This window comes from Pleurodeles waltl, chromosome 8 (assembly GCF_031143425.1).
Source record: "Pleurodeles waltl isolate 20211129_DDA chromosome 8, aPleWal1.hap1.20221129, whole genome shotgun sequence".
NCBI classification, from domain to species: Eukaryota; Metazoa; Chordata; class Amphibia; order Caudata; family Salamandridae; genus Pleurodeles; species Pleurodeles waltl.
Genome location: NC_090447.1, coordinates 1,404,831,175 through 1,404,849,605, shown reverse-complemented (window position 1 = coordinate 1,404,849,605; position 18,431 = coordinate 1,404,831,175). Strand labels below are relative to the sequence as shown.

At 44.0% G+C, this 18,431-nt stretch overlaps 1 protein-coding gene across 3 annotated transcripts in view; it reads right to left on the bottom strand.

Annotated features, from left to right (window-relative positions):
* ITSN1 (intersectin 1) overlaps positions 1-18,431 on the bottom strand; it is a 1,130,286-nt gene that overhangs the window by 429,793 nt on the left and 682,062 nt on the right. For all 3 annotated transcript variants that reach the window (XM_069202488.1, XM_069202489.1, XM_069202490.1), the window contains exon 23: positions 10,767-10,972. In XM_069202488.1, the coding sequence (XP_069058589.1) occupies positions 10,767-10,972 (206 nt within the window). The remainder of the gene's footprint in view (positions 1-10,766; positions 10,973-18,431) is intronic.

The following is an 18,431-nucleotide window of genomic DNA, read 5'->3' as shown; positions in this document are numbered from 1 at the left end:
GCAGCTACACATGCCATTGAACATATATTTACACACACATACACAAACACACAGTAGTAGTAATCAGAAATTAGCATAGAAACAACATGAGGGCCAAACCATATACTAAGAAAGTCGAATGAGAAGTGAAGTCCCCCACCCAAGGATATGGAGTTGTTAGAGGGGAGCTGGAAGAACTAGGAACCCTAAGAGGTGAGTACCTGAGTGACTCAGAAAAAGGATTGTGCCAGAAATGGACCAGTCTAGAAGAAACCAAAAGTGGATTCTGGTAGAAGAGGATCTGCAAAAAAAAGGTGTCCAGTGGGGGCAGGAGCTACTACCCACCGTTCTGTGGATGAAGATCCGGGTCAACGAGGGAAGAAGAAGACCAGCTGTGGAGCCCACGGGCTGAAGAGCAGTCTTTGGAGCAGTGCTGATGGTGTCCCACGTCGGCTGTTTGGTTCTAGATGGTCAATGGTGTAGGAGAACCACCAACAAGCCTTGATAAATGCAGAGAAGCAAAAGAAGAGTTGCAAGGCTGAAGAAGACCAGTAAGGTCCATGGGACTCGACCCTTGGAAGGGAGTCCGGGGTGACCCTCAGCAGTTGGGAGAGCCAACAGAAGCAGTTGAAGCCCCCACAGGCAACCCACTCGCAGCAGGCACAGTAAGTCACAGTGAGGCTCAGTCACCACACCTGGAGAGGAGTCCCACTTCGCTGGAGCATCGGAGAGGAGACTGAACTTGGCAGATGAAGTGCTGGGGGCCGGCGCAACTAGAAGACTGAAGACTCCTTGGAGCAGGAGACAACAAGCCTTGGCAGCTACATGAGTCACAGTGCACAGAGGTACTATCCTGCAAGGCAAGGCAAGGGTTCACCGTCTCCCACCTTGGACAGCTGGGAGGACCACCACCTGTGATGCAGGAGCCATGTGGTTCCAGAGGAGAGCAGATCCATGCAGCCAGACGTTGTTGCTGTAGGTGCCTGCAGGGGAGAGATTCTAAGGGAGATTCCTTCTTTGCTTGTTGGTGCAGGCAAAAGTCTCGCCAAACCCCAGAGGATGCACAGCCTGGAAAATGTTGCAGTTGCTGGAAGAAGCCGGGGAAACAATGCTGCAAAGCAAAGTCATTGCTAGAATTGCAGTCCTATCGGTCCCTGAAGAGTCCAGATGCAGTTCCAGGGGCCAAAAGTAGAAGTAAACGATGCAGATGAGTCCTGGTGGAGTTATGCACGTTGAATCCGGGGACTCACCCATAAGAGAGTCCCTAAATAGCCTTCAAAGGTAGTTTGGTCACCTTGCAGGGTGACCACCTATCAGGAGGGGTCTTTGACAGCATCTGCCTGACCTCGCCACTCATATGCTCCCAGGGGCCCTCTGCAAATCTTGGTTTCATGATGGCATTATCGAGTGGCCACCCGGGGGAGCTCTGGGCACTACCCCTGGGGTGGTGATGGACAGGGAGGGGTTACTCCCCTTTCCTTTGTCCAGATTCACGCCATAGCAGGGACCAGGGATCCCCAGGTTGGTTTATGCAAGGAGGACACCAGATGTGCCCTTCAAAGCAAACCTGTGCTTGCGAAGCTACCCCTCCCAAGCCTTGTAACACCTATTTCCAAAGGAAAGGGTGCTACCTCCCTTTCCCAAGGAAATACTTTATTCTGCCTTCCCCCGCTTGTGCTGGCCAAGCAGCAGGAGGGCAGAAACCTCTGAGGGGTGACAGCAGCCCGGAAAACCCTAGAAGACTGCTAGAAGCAATACTGGGGGATCCTCTAAGGAGTCCCCAGAGTGCATGGAATCATGCAATCTGGCAACATAACTGGGGTATAATTCCAACATGTTTAATACCAAACATACCCAGGTTCAGAGTTACCATTATGTAGCTGGACACAGGTACCTGTGTCCAGTACACGGGTAAAAATGCTTCCCTGCACTTACAAAGTCCACTGTAATGGAGCATGAGTTCATAGGGGCACCTCTGCTCATGTAGGGGTGCCCTCACCCACAAGGACCTGCACCTTGCCCTCTGGGCGAGGAGGGTCTACCATAGGGGTGACTTGCAGTGACCTGTGGTGAAAGGGTGCATGCACCTTTTCACGCAGGTCACAATGACAGGCCTGCAGACACATTTTGCATGGGCGGCACAATACATGCTGCAGCTCATTGGGAACCCCTTTTGACCCTATGGCCTAGGGACCTAAGTACCATATAGTAGGGACTTTTTGGGGGGCACCAGTATGCCAATTGTGGAGTTACCAAAAGTCCTAGGCAACCAAAGTTAGAGGGAGAGATCACAATCACGGAGGTCTTGGTTAGCCAGATCTCAGTGAAAACAGTCTAAGCACATTGATAGAAGGCAATAAATGGGGTTACCATGCCAAAAAGATGGTACTTTCGTACACCCTCCCACCCCCAAATGAAGGACAATAAGACTAACCTTGCCCAGTTTAGTCTTCATTGTCTTAGTGGAAATATCTGGAGAGTCCATCTGCATTGAAGTGGTTACTCCCAGGTCTATGTTCCACTGTACAGTCCATTCCCTGTAGGAAGATGGACCACCTCAACAATTTGGGATTTTCACCTTTCATTTGCTTAAGCCATTTGAACAAGGAAGTGAGTTCCAAACAGTTATCACCTCAGCTTCTTCAAGCCCCAGACCAAAGCCATGGCTTCCATCTCTGTGGCTGACCAAAGCTTTTCCCTGGGAGTCAAACTTCTGCTTATGAAAGCTATTGGTTGGTCTTGGCCCTCATCATTTAGTTGAGAGAGTACTGCCCCTTTCCCTACCTCTAAAGCATCTGTTCATACAAAGAACTGCTTGGAGTAGTCGGGCTTCTGAGTATTGGTGCAGAACACATCGTCTGTTTCAGGTCATCAAAAGCTTTTTGGCCGCTAGCTGTCCACAAAACATTCTTGGGCATCCTTTTGGATGGAAGGTCATTTAAGGGTGTTACAATGGAGCCAACGTTCTTAATGAACCTCCTATAGTACACTGTGAGGCCTAAGAAGGCTCTGACTTGGGTCTGCGTTTTAGGGGCAGTCCAAACCAGGATTGTTTGAATTTTGCCCTGGAGTGGCTGGATCTGGCCTTCACCTACCAGATGGCTCAGATAAACCACCTTGCCCTGCCCTATCTGGCACTTTGAAGCCTTGATAGTGGGGCCTGTTTTGTAGGGCCTCCAATACATTTCCAAGGTGGACCAGGTGATCCTCTCAGGTAAAGCTGAAGACAGCTATGTCATCAAGATAAGCTGCACTGAAGCTTTCCAGGCCTTGGAGAACTTTGTTCACTAACCTTAGAAATGTGGCAGGGGCATTCTTCAGTCCAAAGGACATCACTGTAAAGTGACAGTGCCTACTAGGAGTGGGGAAAGCTTCTTTTAGGTTTGATTTCTCTGATAACTTGATCTGCCAGTATTCAGCAGTCAAATCAAAGGTGCTTAGATATTTGGCAGAAACCAAAGAGTCTATCAGCTCATCTGCCCTAGAGATTGGATGAGCATCTGTTTTTGTTACTGTATCGGGGCCTCAGTAGTCCACACAGAACCTCATCTCTCTTTTGCCATTTTGAGAGTGGGGTTTTGGTACTAGGACCACAGGACTAGCCAAAGGGGTGTCTGAAGGCTCAATAACTCCAAGGTCAAGCATCTTTTGAACTTCAGCTTTGATACATTCCCTGACATGATCAGGCTGCCTGTATATTTTGCTTTTGACAGGCAGGCTGTCACCTGTGTCAATGGTGTGTTCAAATGATGTTTTTTGACCAGGGGTGAAAGAACAGTTCAGAGAACTGACCCACAACATTTTTACAACGATCCTTTTGTTGCTCAGGGAGGCAGTCAGCAAGGACAAAACCATCTACTGAGCCATCAACTGTATTATGAGAGAAGAGGTCAGGGAGAGGGTCACTCTTCTTCCTGACCATGAGTGGCCATGAGCAAGGTCATGTCAGCCTATCATAACAGGGATTTAGGCGATTCACATGAAGCACTCTGTAAGGGCTTCTGGGAGTGGCCAGGTAAACCAGGTAATTGACCTCACCTCTTCTCTCTACAATTGTGTGTGAGCCACAGGCTCCAGGACACACATGTTTTGTCCTGGCTGATAAACAGTCAGCACAGCCTTCTGATCATGCCACTGCTTCTGCAATTCTTGGCTGGCCTGAAGATTTTTGGATGCCTTCTTCATGTATTCGGCCATTCTGGATCTTAGGCTTAATACGTAATTCACAATGTCCTGTTTTTGAAGAGTGAGAGGTTGCTCCCAGCCTTCTTTCAGAAGGGCAAGTGGACCCCTAACAGTGTGTCCAAACAAAAGATCAAAGGGGATGTAGGCCACTCCCTGTAGGCAAAGAGGAGGCAAGGGAATAGGGCATACCACCTACTTCTGAGTTTTTCTGAGAGTCCCATTATCATGCCTTTGAGGGTTTTGTTGAACCTTTCAACGAACCCATTTGTTTTAGATAGTAAAGGGGGGTGAATTTGTAAGTGACACCACACTCCTTCCACATGGTTTTGCGATATGCAGACATTAATTCTGCACCTCTGTCTGTTACCACTTCTTTAGGAAACCCCACCCTGAAGAAGATTCCCAAGAGGGCCCTAGCCACTGCAGGGGTTGTAATGGTCCTAAGAGTAATTGCCTCTGGGTAACTGGTGGCATGGTCTACCACTGCCAGTATAAATCTTTTCTTAGAGGCTGTTGGAGGGTCCAGGGGGCCAACAATATCCACCCCCAACCCTCTCAAAGGGTACACCAACACCTGGTAGTGGAATTAAGGGGGCCTTTGGAGTGCAACCTGTCTTGCCACTGGCTTGACAGGTCACACAGGAGCGATAAAACTCCTTGATATCTTCAGACATGTGGGGAGAGTGCAAGCGAGGGACAAGTCTGTCCCAAGTTTTGCTTTGCCCCAGATGGCTTGCAAGGGGAATGTCATGGGTCAAAGTTAACAGGAACTCCCTAAATTTCTGAGGGATGACCAATCTCCTGGTGGCACCAGGTTTAGGGTCCTCGTTTCTGAATAAAGGAGGCTGTTGGCCCAGTATACCCAATGGGTACCACTGACATCCCCTGCTTCCTGTGTTACAGCTTGCTGCCTTAAACGTTCCTGTGTAGGACAGGATTGCTGTTCCAAACTGAGTTTCTCCCTGGTGGCTCCCTGGCTCGTAGCTTTAAGCTCCTCTGGTGTAGGTTCCACCCAAGTAGTAGATTGTTCTCCCTCGGGAGTGGAATCCTCACTGGAGGAAGGAGCAGGTGGTAACTTTTTAACCTGCCTGCCTATCTTTTTATGGGCCCTGGGCCGCTGTGCCAGGCTCCCTGTCCTTTCTGCTTTTTGGCCTGTACTCTGGTCAGAGCAAAGATATGCCCATGGATGCCCAGCATTGCTGCATGGGCCCCCAACTCCACTTCAGACCAAGCTGAAGACTCTCAGTCATTACCTAGCAGACACTCCATGGGTAGGTAAGAGGACACTACCACTTTTTTAGGGCCAGTAACCCCATCTCCCCCCAGCTAAAGTTAACAAGTGCCATGGGGTGGCACTGAGTGTTGTTGTGAGCATCAGTCACCTGGTACATGTGACCTGTTTTTTTTTTTCAGTCACCATTGTGACACTGGCACCTGTGTCCCTGTAGGCCTGAGCCTCAACACCATTATCAAGGGATGCTGCCTGTACATATCCATGTTAAGGGGACAAGCAGCTAGGGTTGCAAGGTCAATGCCACCCTCAGAGACCAACACAGCCTCGGTGGTCTCTCCAACAAGCCCAGAGCCAAATACAGTCCCCAGGGTGACCCAGCTACACTTTTGGACTGACTACTGCTACCACGATTGTTGCTACTGCTAGGGGCACTAAGGGTAGAAGTGGTGGGGATTAGTGATAGGAGGCTTGGTGCTCTTTTTAGGAAAGGTGCTGTCACTGGCCCTATTCCCTTTTTGTTTACATATTTAGCACCAAGGCTTCTTGTAGGCAGAGGAAGGTGGTCACATGATATTGCAAAATCAAAAGTATCAATAAAAAACATCAATAAAAAGAGGTGCTCCTACTAGGTGATGGCACAGTAAAAGTAAACAAGTGAACTTAAAGTGCACCAGTGTTATTTACAAGTATATACATCAACAGGTGGCTGTCAAAGAATTTGTGACCATGTGCGACACCCATATTTTGAATCCCGCATTTGAAAACAGGGTGTCTACATTCAATTTTTTTAGCACTTCTACAACAGTAAATGAATTACCAATGGGTCATCGCCAGGACCAAGAGTATGTGTAGAAAGCACCTAAAAGAAATGAACATGAATCAAACCATGCAATAGAGTTTAAGAACCAAAGACATACCACGCAGGTTTAGCAAGCCCCAAGCTATGCATAAATGAATTAGACAGTGGTGCAAAGGTCACAATAAGAATCCTGAAGACAAACTGAAATTGCTCACCTAAGAAAAACTCGATATAGGCATGGAAAACAATCCAAAGGCCCTGTTGCACCCAGAGGATTCAAATCACTGTAAAGGCAAAAGTTACTACTTGACTGTCTACCAAGTACTGCCGTGATCAAACAAGCAAAGTAAGGAAAAACAAAAAAACTGTAGTGAAACTTACCCCTAAGTTGCTAAGCAGGTTAATGAAGCCAGAATTAATCCATATACCAATGACGCCAGTGTCCCCTTGTAAGCAGGGAAAACTGGGAAGGAGTCACTGTCGAAACCCAATGGGGAATTCATGGAGATACAATGAGCCAAACAACTTTCTAGTAGAACATACCATATTCTTGTTATTGGAAACAACCATTTTACTTGTTGAATCCTGATGTAGGAAACACAGGCATGCAAATAGCCAACCCCCTTCCTGATAATCCAAAATTGTAAAACGTGCCATGTTTCTGTTATCAAAAGCATTGTAGTCTCCCCCACCAAGGAAATCTTTCACTCCCCCTAAAGGTTCTTACAAAATGCAACTGGCTTCCAGAGCCTGCCATCACAGTAAACGGAGCTCCACAACAAACAAAGCACCAACCCTCATTACCAACACAATGCAGCAGACAAAGCTACACAGCACCTCGGCAAAACGTATTTACACAAAGGGAACAATTACTCACCCTAGATTTCAAACACCCAATTTCTCTGAAAAAGGCAAATATATATTCCCCTCTAATCATATAGAACCAAAATCATGATCTTTCACTTGCTTTCATCAAGCGAGAAAACCAGGAGGATGCTAAACCCTAGTACGCCAGGAAACACCAGTTTATAAAATGTTGAAGCTGCACGTGACGTGCACGCCATATGGGCTGTGCGCCATCTAGTGTCCATCTGCAGAAACAAAAACTCTACTGACGCTAGGAAGTCCTCAGGAATTATTAAAAGAAATGTAGTTCAGGATTTGCAGCACTCAAAATATGGGAGTCGCACATGGAATCACAACTTCTTTGACAGCCACCTGTTGATGTATATACTTGTAAATAACACTAGGGCACTTTAAGTTCACTTATTCACTTTCACTGCGCTGTCACCTAGTAGGAGCACCTGTTCTTTTATTGATACTTTTGATTTTTCTATATCATGCGACTTTTGATTGATATATGAATGCTTTATCTTGCAAAGTATTTACAAAGAAATTAGATTTTCATAAACATTCAGAAAAGTTATCTAAATTAAGTTAATCAACAACACTTTATCTTCTTTGAGGGTTTGCTGTATTACTGCCGTGGAAGTGTGCTTTCCCCGCAAAATCAAATACTTACCCAGGTCCACGGGTGACTGAATCCGCCCCCTTTTTGTTTGAAGGACAAAGCTAGGCAGTGGATCATTCAACTGGAATGGGTGCTTCAAAGGCCACCTCCCTCCATTTCAGTTTTCTTCAGAGTGTGGCAGATCACCCTCTTGACGGAGGGAATCGGGCACAGCTGTGTGCATGAGAGGCTAACTGCAGACATGCTTTCTCTCCCCGATCACTACTTTACCAACTCTGAACAAATCATTTTTCAGGTCCATCAAGGGCTGTTAAGAGACAAAGTCTAGATATTCACAGATAACTCAACCCTCAATATGTGATTTTGATACATTTGGTAATTACGCACCACTTCAATTTTCAGAGGCTATGGGAAAAGGAGAGAACAAAGCCCCCCATGCATTGCAATGGAAGCACTCTAGATATGGACAACTGCACCCATTATCCAATGAGATAGCAATATGATAGTGAAGAGGAAATACACCTGTGGGTAGATTCAGAATGTGAATGACACAAACAATATTTGTAGGTAGCTAGGCCAAAGCAACCAATGGTTGATGTATGTTTGTATTTCCTTTGCTCATCAAATGAGTTCTAAGAGACAGAAATAGTGGTCTCTGGCCATACATATTTTTAATTTTCAAAAGCTTCAAAGGGTAAGAACGCAAACATTAAAAAAAAAGTTGGAACAAAGTTAAGATCCAGCGAGTGAAAAGTAAAGTTTTCGGTGGCACCTATTATACAAATATTTTAAACATTGCAGATTGGTAGACAGAAAGGTTTAACAATAAAATCATCCCCTTGAAAATGTAAAGGACAGCAGAGTAGTTCTCATTTTTGGCCAGATACAGATGTCCAGAGAAAATAAAAATTGCATGATAAAAGGTTAGATTTATAATAAGCAAAATAAATTGTGACTTACTTTCTTGCCCTTATGAAATATTATTCTTAATATCTGTAAAATGTTAGGCCTGGCCTCCTTGCCGTGGTTTCCCCTAACTTTTTTTTCTCCTTCAGACCTCCTGTTTTTGCTGGCCTTAGGATTCTGCACACTTTACCACTGCTAACCAGTGTTAAAATGGATGCACTTTTTTTCCTAAAATGTGATAACATTGGCTTACCCCCAACTGGTATTTTTAATTTACTTATACGCCACCAATTAATGTGCCCTACATGTGCCCAGGGGCTGCAAATTCAATCCTATTAGTGGGCCTGCAGCATTGATTGTGCCACCCACTCAGGAAGCCCTTTAAACTGGTCTCAAGCCTGCCAATGCAGAGCCTGTTTGCGCAGCTTTAAACTACCATGTCGACCTGGCAAAGTAAACCTTTTACCAAGCCCAAACCTTACTTCTTAGTACATATGTCAGCCCTAAGGCAGGCCGTAGACAGCCTCAAGGGCAGGGTGCAGTCTGTTTAAAAGGTGGGGCATTTAAGTTTAAGTTTTACGTGTCCTAGTAGTGAAAAACATTTTTCACTACTGCAAGGCCTATCTCTCACATAGTCCAACTTTGGGATTACCTTATTACATTTTATAAGTGTAATTTAGAATCTGGAAGAGATAGGATGTTCACGTTTGGTGACTCTGGAATCACACTTGAACATCCCATCATACGGTGAAGACACGTTTTGAATGGTAATTCTGAAAATGCCACTTTTAGAAAGAAGGACTTCTGTGTTGCTGAAGGCCTGTCACTCTGCTGGACTGCTTTTTACTGTACACCTGCTTTGCTGTGCTGACCAGTGCCTGCTGTCCTCTTGTCTGGGAGTGAGAAGGACTGGACCTGCATCTCTCCACCCCAGAACGACTCAGAAGGCTAGTCAGCTAGTCTCCTGATCTTAAGTCTCTGGGACATAAAAGATTCCCAACCAACCTACTTTTGCACCTATGCCAAATGGTGACCCCTCCCAGTACTGGACGCTAGGAGGTGAGCCTTAAAGGTGCTTGCTCCAGCAGAAGCAACTTATACGCTGTCAACCAGACATCGCTACAGCTGCATGGGTTGGAATCAGCGCAATGCTCCTGTTACGGGGTTCAGAACTGGCAGATTGGTCCTGTTGCATGGATCAAAGGTGCATCAAAGGTGTTGCAGGGATAGACTGGGCACAAAGCCTCCGGACCCACCAAATCACTGCCGCCGAGTAGAGAAAATTGACTCATCTCCTTTTACTGCGGGGATCGGCACCGTTGCATACTTCTGCTGCACCCCACATTTACAACATCAACGCCATCGGGATTAGGGTACTTTTGTTCAGCAGGCCTCACTGGGTTCCTGTATCTGGTCCATGCTCTATAGAGGTCAGCCTGTACTTTAGACTGTATCCCAGTCCGGCATGACCAGATATCCCCGGATTGCCGCTTTTTGTTTATAAAGGCTACTTTACAGTTTAATCTTTAAAAATGTATGACTCAAGTTCTACTTATTGGAGTTTTGTCATTTTTATCTTGTTTTATTTATTAAATGGAGTTCTAATTTTACAATCAGGTGTGGTATCTTTTTGTATACCCAGACTGTAGGTATAAAATGCAGTATGAACATAGATGACTTGCTTCCTTTTAACAGCTACAACTTAAGACAAACTGAATTTTATATTTCAAATCAAAAAATATTTTCCTACTTTATAGTACATTAGAAAAAGCAAGACACTTAACCCTTCAACTGTTGCTGCTTTTGCTTATAGCACAAACAAGAAAAAAAGTGATTCTGCTGTCGCCGGTACAAGAAACCAGTTTAATGTCTTTCTGAGTGAGGTTAATAAATTAAAGAATGCCTTTTAAAAGTATCAATGTCCCATAACACCATTTTTTTTTTACCGTGTTTGGAAATGCAAGATTGTGTCCAATGCAAATACTAAATAATATTTCAACAAAATGTAGATTGAATTTGTAGTAATTGTCATACAGACTGTGGACATGTATGTGGTGATCTCGTATGCCGTATGGAGAGCATACAAGAGCACGCACTAAGTTAAACAAACTCCCCTTGTCTGAAGCATGCTTTTTTGTAATGTTAAAATAAAAGCTATTTCATGCTAAACAGTTTACACAAAATACACTTACCTTGTGGACTTTCTCATAGGCCCTGATATTAGTTTCACATAAGACTTCGGAAACCATCCTTTTTGACCCTGGACCTCCCCGAACCACCACATGTCCTGCTGTTCCAAAACTGTGATAATGTCATTTTTGTTAAAGTTCAAGTGGTTGTCTTTTTTTGCTCTCCATGGATACAGAGCTTGTGCTTGAAGGCCCTCCACTTTTTCTCCCTGGATTCATGTTTAAAACATAAAACAAGGAACGTTACTTAGGATTTAAGTTCAGTGACAAAAGACTGATCACAAACCAATAAATCATGTTACAATATTATTTTAGCATGTAAATATTGCTTTAAAGACCAGGCAGAGGATAACAAGCACCAGCTAAGCCACTCAGTCTGGCCTTGGAACTCCGATCGGATTAGGATGGTCTGGGTGCACCTGACTTTAAATCATAATACTTAGCGGGCCAGCTGCTGTGGTTATCTTACTGGCTGACCAAGCTCCACCTGCAAGAAATCTGTTATTCACCACATGCACTGGAGTCTGGTAAATTACAAAAATTGTTACTGCCTACTGCTGTGTCTCCCCTGGGACACCTCTTAATGCTAAATAACGCCAACATGTACTGGAAGATGGCCCATTGCATGGTCTGCCTATTCCGGTTAGGTACGCTTACATCTATTAGACTATTGCCCTGGGAAACTGCAGGTGTCACCACAATGGGAGACTTGTTTAGTGATGGCACGCTGATGACGCATCAAGAATTCATACATCATGAGGTCCTAGGGGCTCTTTTCCTCACCCAGGCTAATATACTACACTATGTCAGAACGCATCACTGATGAGCTCTAAACCTAAGGCACATGCACTAATTCAGGTTGTCCATAAAATAGGTACTGGCAGATACCTGATTAAATGGTTATTCAAGGGACTACGTGTTTATTTACACAACTCTTTGCTTCCACTGAGAACGCAATGGGAGACAGAACTGCAACTTGTTCTTAACGATAAAGGGTGGTGTTCCATCATAGAATGCCCCAGACTGATACCCCAGAACACACAATTTAAAAACATACACTTTTACCTATGAAACAGGGCCTATTTGATACCATACAAACTACATAAGATATCTTCTTCAGTTTTGTACTCCTGCCCTAGATGTTAGTCAGATGAAGCAGGCTTACTGAACATGTTGTGGTAATGTTCCAGGATACTGCCATATTGGTGGGACGTTAGAGATTCACTCACATCCCTCATTGGTTCCTCACACTGGGACAGTGCCGAACACTACCTACTGAGTCTTTATCCTAGGTCTAGTTCTGCGAAAGCTGAGATGCACTTCATTAACCTGGCTCTCCTTCTAGCCAAAGAGCAAAAAACATGCAATTGGAAATCCTGTACTGCACCCACTCTGATGGCTTGGCGTGTGGATGTTTGGCACTGTGGCTCAGCTGAGAGTTATGCACTGTGCAGGGAAGAGTTCCATTGGTTGTGAAAACACTCTATAGCCATGGCGTTGGATGCCCTACTGGAATAATTAAAAGCCAACCAAGTTGTTTAATTGTGCCATAAACAACTATGTGCACACCCTATTGCCCTGCCTCTGTTCCTTCCACTTGTAATTAGTTTGCATTTTTAGCCAGTTGTCTCCTAAGATTCTGTATGTTACTACCTAGCTCTCACTTACTATGTTTTATGTTAATCCTTCAATAGACTTGAACTCACTTGGGTGGTCAGGGGGTGGGGCTGTTCAATATTTGTATACTTTTAAACACAATAAGGGGGTGCACCACTCCAAATTGTCAGATAAGAGAACAATAAGTGCAGAAAGTCCAATGTAATCGGGTAAGTAATAATACGAAGTATCTGTTAGTTTCTTCCACAAGACTTTAATTGATACGAAAAGCTTGTTACACCAATAGGTTCATGAGGACAAGCAGCCAACGCGTTTCGCCCTATAAACATGGGCTTCTTCAGGGCAAAAGTAGTATTCCAATTGGAATAATGTCGTTGTCCATAATGTGCATGTGTGCACAAGTGTAAGAAGATTCTGAGTTATAGAAATGAGTTGTTATGCAGTAGTTCTAGTAATCATTGAGGCCGGTAGCAAGAGAAGCAAGAGTACAAGAGACGGGCCCGGTCGTGTGCCGCCCGTCAATTAACTATATCCGTATACGGCGTCCGAGCTTTAGACGCCGTATACGGATATAATTAATTGACGGGCGGCACACGACCGGGCCCATCTCTTGTACTCTTGCTTCTCTTGCTACCGGCCTCAATGATTACTAGAACTACTGCATAACAACTCATTTCTATAACTCAGAATCTTCTTACACTTGTGCACACATGCACATTATGGACAACGACATTATTCCAATTGGAATACTACTTTTGCCCTGAAGAAGCCCATGTTTATAGGGCGAAACGCGTTGGCTGCTTGTCCTCATGAACCTGCTGGTGTAACAAGCTTTACGTATCAATTAAAGTCTTGTGAAAGAAACTAACAGATACTTCGTATTATTACTTGCCCGATTACATTGGACTTTCTGCACTTATTGTTATCTTATATGACAATTTGGAGTGGTGCACCCCCTTATTGTGATTGACTATTGGGGTTTTCTTTTACCCCTTAGGCTCTTTTTGTGCAGCAGGGGCCTCGGTGGAGTTGCACACCACATTTGCTTAAACAAGGTATCATTGTATATAGTGCAACGTATTGGAAACTATTAGGGATTGGTGCGTTTCCTCTGGGCTTGCTGCACTCCGTCTGTTTAATATTTGTATACTTTTGTTCCTTTGTTTAGCAGGTCGCTGGATATACTATCACGACTCCTACCCTTGTAAGCTGTTTCATTGACGGTGAACGTTCCATGTGCTTATATACACACACACACACACACACACACACACATATATATATATATATATATATATATATATATATATATATATATATATATGGAAAATGTCACTTACCCAGTGTACATCTGTTCGTGGCATTAGTCGCTGCAGATTCACATGCTGTGCACATCCCGCCATCTGGTGTTGGGCTCAGAGTGTTACAAGTTGTTTTTCTTCGAAGAAGTCTTTTCGAGTCACGAGACCGAGGGACTCCTCCCATTTCGACTCCATTGCGCATGGGCGTCGACTCCATCTTAGATTGTTTTCCCCGCAGAGGGTGAGGTAGGAGTTGTGTATGCTAGTAATAGTGCCCATGCAATGGAGTGAATGCGTATGTACATAATGAAGTTTAAAGTAATATATTTACAAATGTACAAATGTTTAAGATCTACTTCTGAATGGCTACAGGCTCCCGGGGAGGCGGGTGGGCGCATGTGAATCTGCAGCGACTAATGCCACGAACAGATGTACACTGGGTAAGTGACATTTTCCGTTCGATGGCATGTGTAGCTGCAGATACACATGCTGTGCATAGACTAATAAGCAGTTATCTCCCCAAAAGCGGTGGTTCAGCCTGTAGGAGTTGAGGTAGTTTGAAATAATGTTCTTAGTACAGCTTGACCTACTGTTGCTTGTTGTGCAGTTAACACATCTACACAGTAGTGCTTGGTAAATGTATGAGGCGTAGACCATGTTGCTGCCTTACATATTTCGTTCATTGGAATATTTCCTAGAAAGGCCATGGTAGCACCTTTCTTTCTGGTTGAGTGTGCCTTTGGTGTAATAGGCAGTTCTCTTTTAGCTTTAAGATAGCATGTTTGAATGCACTTAACTATCCATCTAGCAATGCCTTGTTTTGAAATTGGATTTCCTGTATGAGGTTTTTGAAAGGCGATAAATAGTTGTTTTGTCTTTCGAATTAGTTTTGTTCTGTCAATGTAGTACATTAGTGCTCTTTTGATGTCTAATGTATGTAGTGCTCTTTCAGCTACAGAATCTGGCTGTGGGAAGAACACTGGTAATTCTACCGTTTGATTCAAGTGGAACGGTGAGATTACTTTTGGTAAAAATTTAGGATTGGTCCGTAGAACAACTTTATTTTTGTGTATTTGAATAAATGGTTCTTGAATGGTAAATGCTTGAATTTCACTCACTCTTCTTAGAGATGTGATGGCAATTAAAAATGCAACTTTCCACGTTAAGTATTGCATTTCACAAGAGTGCATGGGCTCAAAAGGTGGACTCATGAGTCGTGTTAAGACAATGTTGAGGTTCCATGAAGGAACCGGTGGTGTTCTTGGTGGTATAATTCTCTTTAGGCCTTCCATAAACGCTTTTATGACTGGTATCCTAAATAATGAAGTTGAGTGCGTAATTTGCAGGTAAGCTGAAATTGCCGTTAGATGTATTTTAATGGAAGAGAAAGCTAGTTTAGATTTTTGCAAATGTAGTAAGTATCCTACTATCTCTTTTGCAGATGCGTGTAAAGGTTGAATTTGATTATTATGGCAGTGATTAACAAATCTTTTCCACTTATTTGCATAACAGTGTCTAGTGGTAGGTTTTCTAGCTTGTTTTATGACCTCCATACATTCCTGTGTGAGGTCTAAGTGCCCGAATTCTAGGATTTCAGGAGCCAAATTGCTAGATTCAGCGATGCTGGATTTGGATGTCTGATCTGTTGTTTGTGTTGTGTTAGCAGATCTGGTCTGTTTGGCAGTTTGATATGAGGTACTACTGAAAGGTCTAGTAGTGTTGTGTACCAAGGTTGCCTTGCCCATGTTGGTGCTATTAGTATGAGTGAGTTTGTTTTGACTCAACTTGTTTACTAGATATGGAAGAAGTGGGAGAGGGGGAAAAGCGTACGCAAATATCCCTGACCAGTTCATCCATAGTGCATTGCGCTGAGACTGATGTTGTGGGTACCTGGATGCGAAGTTTTGGCATTTTGAGTTTTCTTTTGTTGGAAATAGATCTATTTGTGGCATTCCCCACATTCTGAAGTAAGTGTTCAGTATTTGGGGGTGAATTTCCCATTTGTGGATCTGTTGGTGATCCCGAGAGAGATTGTCTGCTAACTGATTCTGAATCCCTGGAATAAATTGTGCTATTAGGCGAATGTGGTTTTGAATCGCCCAATGCCATATTTTTTGTGTTAGGAGACACAACTGTGTCGAGTGTGTTCCTCCCTGTTTGTTTAGGTAATACATTGTTGTCATGTTGTCTGTTTTGACAAGAGTGTATTTGTGGGTTATTATGGGTTGAAATGCTTTCAGAGCTAGAAATACCGCTAACAGTTCTAAGTGGTTTATATGAAACTGTTTTTGCTGAGTGTCCCATTGTCCTTGGATGCTGTGTTGATTGAGGTGTGCTCCCCACCCTGTCATGGATGCATCTGTCGTTATTACGTATTGTGGCACTGGGTCTTGAAAAGGCCGCCCTTGGTTTAAATTTATACTGTTCCACCATTGAAGCGAGATGTATGTTTGGCGGTCTATCAACACCAGATCTAGAAGTTGACCCTGTGCCTGTGACCACTGTGATGCTAGGCACTGTTGTAAGGGCCGCATGTGCAACCTTGCGTTTGGGACAATGGCTATGCATGAGGACATCATGCCTAGGAGTTTCATTACTAATTTGACCTGTATCTTTTGGTTTGGATACATGGCTTGTATGACATTTTGGAATCTTTGGACTCTTTGTGGACTTGGAGTGGCAATTCCTTTTACTGTGTTGATTGTTGCTCCTAGGTATTGCTGTGTTTGACACGGCAGAAGGTGTGACTTTGAATAATTGATTGAGAAACCTAGTTTGTGTAGGGTTTCTATGACGTAATTTGTGTGTTGTGAACACTGTTTTTGCATGTTGGTTTTGATTAACCAATCGTCTAGGTACGGGAACACATGTATTTGCTGCCTTCTGATATGTGCAGCTACTACTGCTAGACATTTTGTAAAAACTCTTGGCGCAGTTGTTATTCCGAATGGCAACACTTTGAATTGGTAATGTATCCCTTGGAATACAAACCTTAGGTACTTCCTGTGTGAAGGATGTATTGGTATATGGTAATATGCATCCTTTAGATCCAGTGTTGTCATGTAGTCTTGTTGTTTGAGCAGTGGGATTACTTCTTGTAATGTAACCATGTGAAAATGGTCTGATTTGATGTATGTATTTAATATTCTGAGATCTAGTATAGGTCTTAGTGTTTTGTCTTTTTTGGGTATCAGAAAGTACAGTGAGTAAACCCCTGTGTTTAGTTCTTGTTTTGGTACTAATTCTATTGCTTCTTTTTGGAGCAATGCTTGAACTTCTAATCCTAGAAGATTTATATGTTGTTTCGACATACTGTGTGTTTTCGGTGGGACTGTTGGAGGGAATTCGCGAAATTCTATGCAATAACCATGCTGGATAATTGCTAGTACCCAAGTATCTGTTGTTATCTCCTCCCAATGTTTGTAAAATTGGCTTAATCTTCCCCCCACAGGTGTTATGTGATGGGGATGTGTGACTTGTGAGTCACTGCTTATTTTGAGGACTTTTGGGGCTTTGGAATTTTCCTCTACTTCTTTGGAATTGTCCCCCTCTATATTGCCCCCGAAAACTTCCCCGCTGATATTGGCTTTGGTAAGTGGGCCTTGTTTGTGATGTTGTGGTTTCTGTAGGTTGTCCTTGAAACCCTCCCCTAAAAGGTGTTTTGCGAAAGGTGCCTCTGCTCTGCGGGGAGTAGAGTGCGCCCATGGCTTTTGCCGTATCAGTGTCTTTTTTGAGTTTCTCAATAGCAGTGTCGACTTCTGGCCCCAAACAACTGCTGTTCATTAAATGGCATATTTAGCACGGCTTGTTGAATTTCCGGCTTGAAACCTGACGTGCGGAGCCATGCGTGCCTTCTTATTGTTATTGCAGTATTTACTGTCCTTGCAGCCGTATTTGCTGCATCCATTGAAGACCGTATCTGATTATTAGAGATACTTTGTCCTTCTTCCACCACTTGTTGTGCTCTTTTTTGGAACTCCTTGGGTAAGTGTTCTATCAAATGTTGCATCTCATCCCAGTGAGCTCTGTCATATCTTGCCAAAAGCGCTTGTGAATTGGCAATGCGCCATTGGTTTGCTGCTTGTGCTGCAACCCTTTTGCCCGCAGCATCAAATTTGTGACTCTCTTTGTCTGGAGGTGGTGCGTCTCCTGAGGTATGAGAGTTTGCTCTCTTACGAGCTGCCACGACAACTACCTAGTCTGGAGTTAACTACGTTGTAATATAAACAGGATCTGTTGGCGGTGGCTTGTACTTTTTCTCCACCCTTGGAGTTATGGCTCGGCCTTTAACAGGATCCTGAAAGATTTGTTTTGAATGTTTTAGCATTCCTGGGAGCATAGGTAGTCTTTGGTACTGGCTATGAGTGGAGGTTAGCGTGTTAAACAAGAAGTCATCCTCAATTGGTTCTGAATGCAAGGTGACGTTATGGAAAGCAGCTGCCCTTGCGATCACCTGTGTGTAAGATGTACTGTCCTCAGGAGGGGACGGCCTGGTAGGGTACGAGTCTGGGCTGTTGTCCGATACTGGAGCATCGTAAAGGTCCCATGCATCGGGATCATCTTGACACATGGCAGTATGAGTCGGTGAGTGCATCAGTGGAGGAGTTGCTACTGGTGATGTGTGCACTGATGGTGGTGGAGAAGGTGGTGGAGTTGTTTTCTTTGCCACCTTTGCCTGTGGCTCCTTGTCCTTTTCGTGAAAGGCAAGTTTTCTTTTTGTTTTAATTGGAGGAAGAGTGGTTATCTTCCC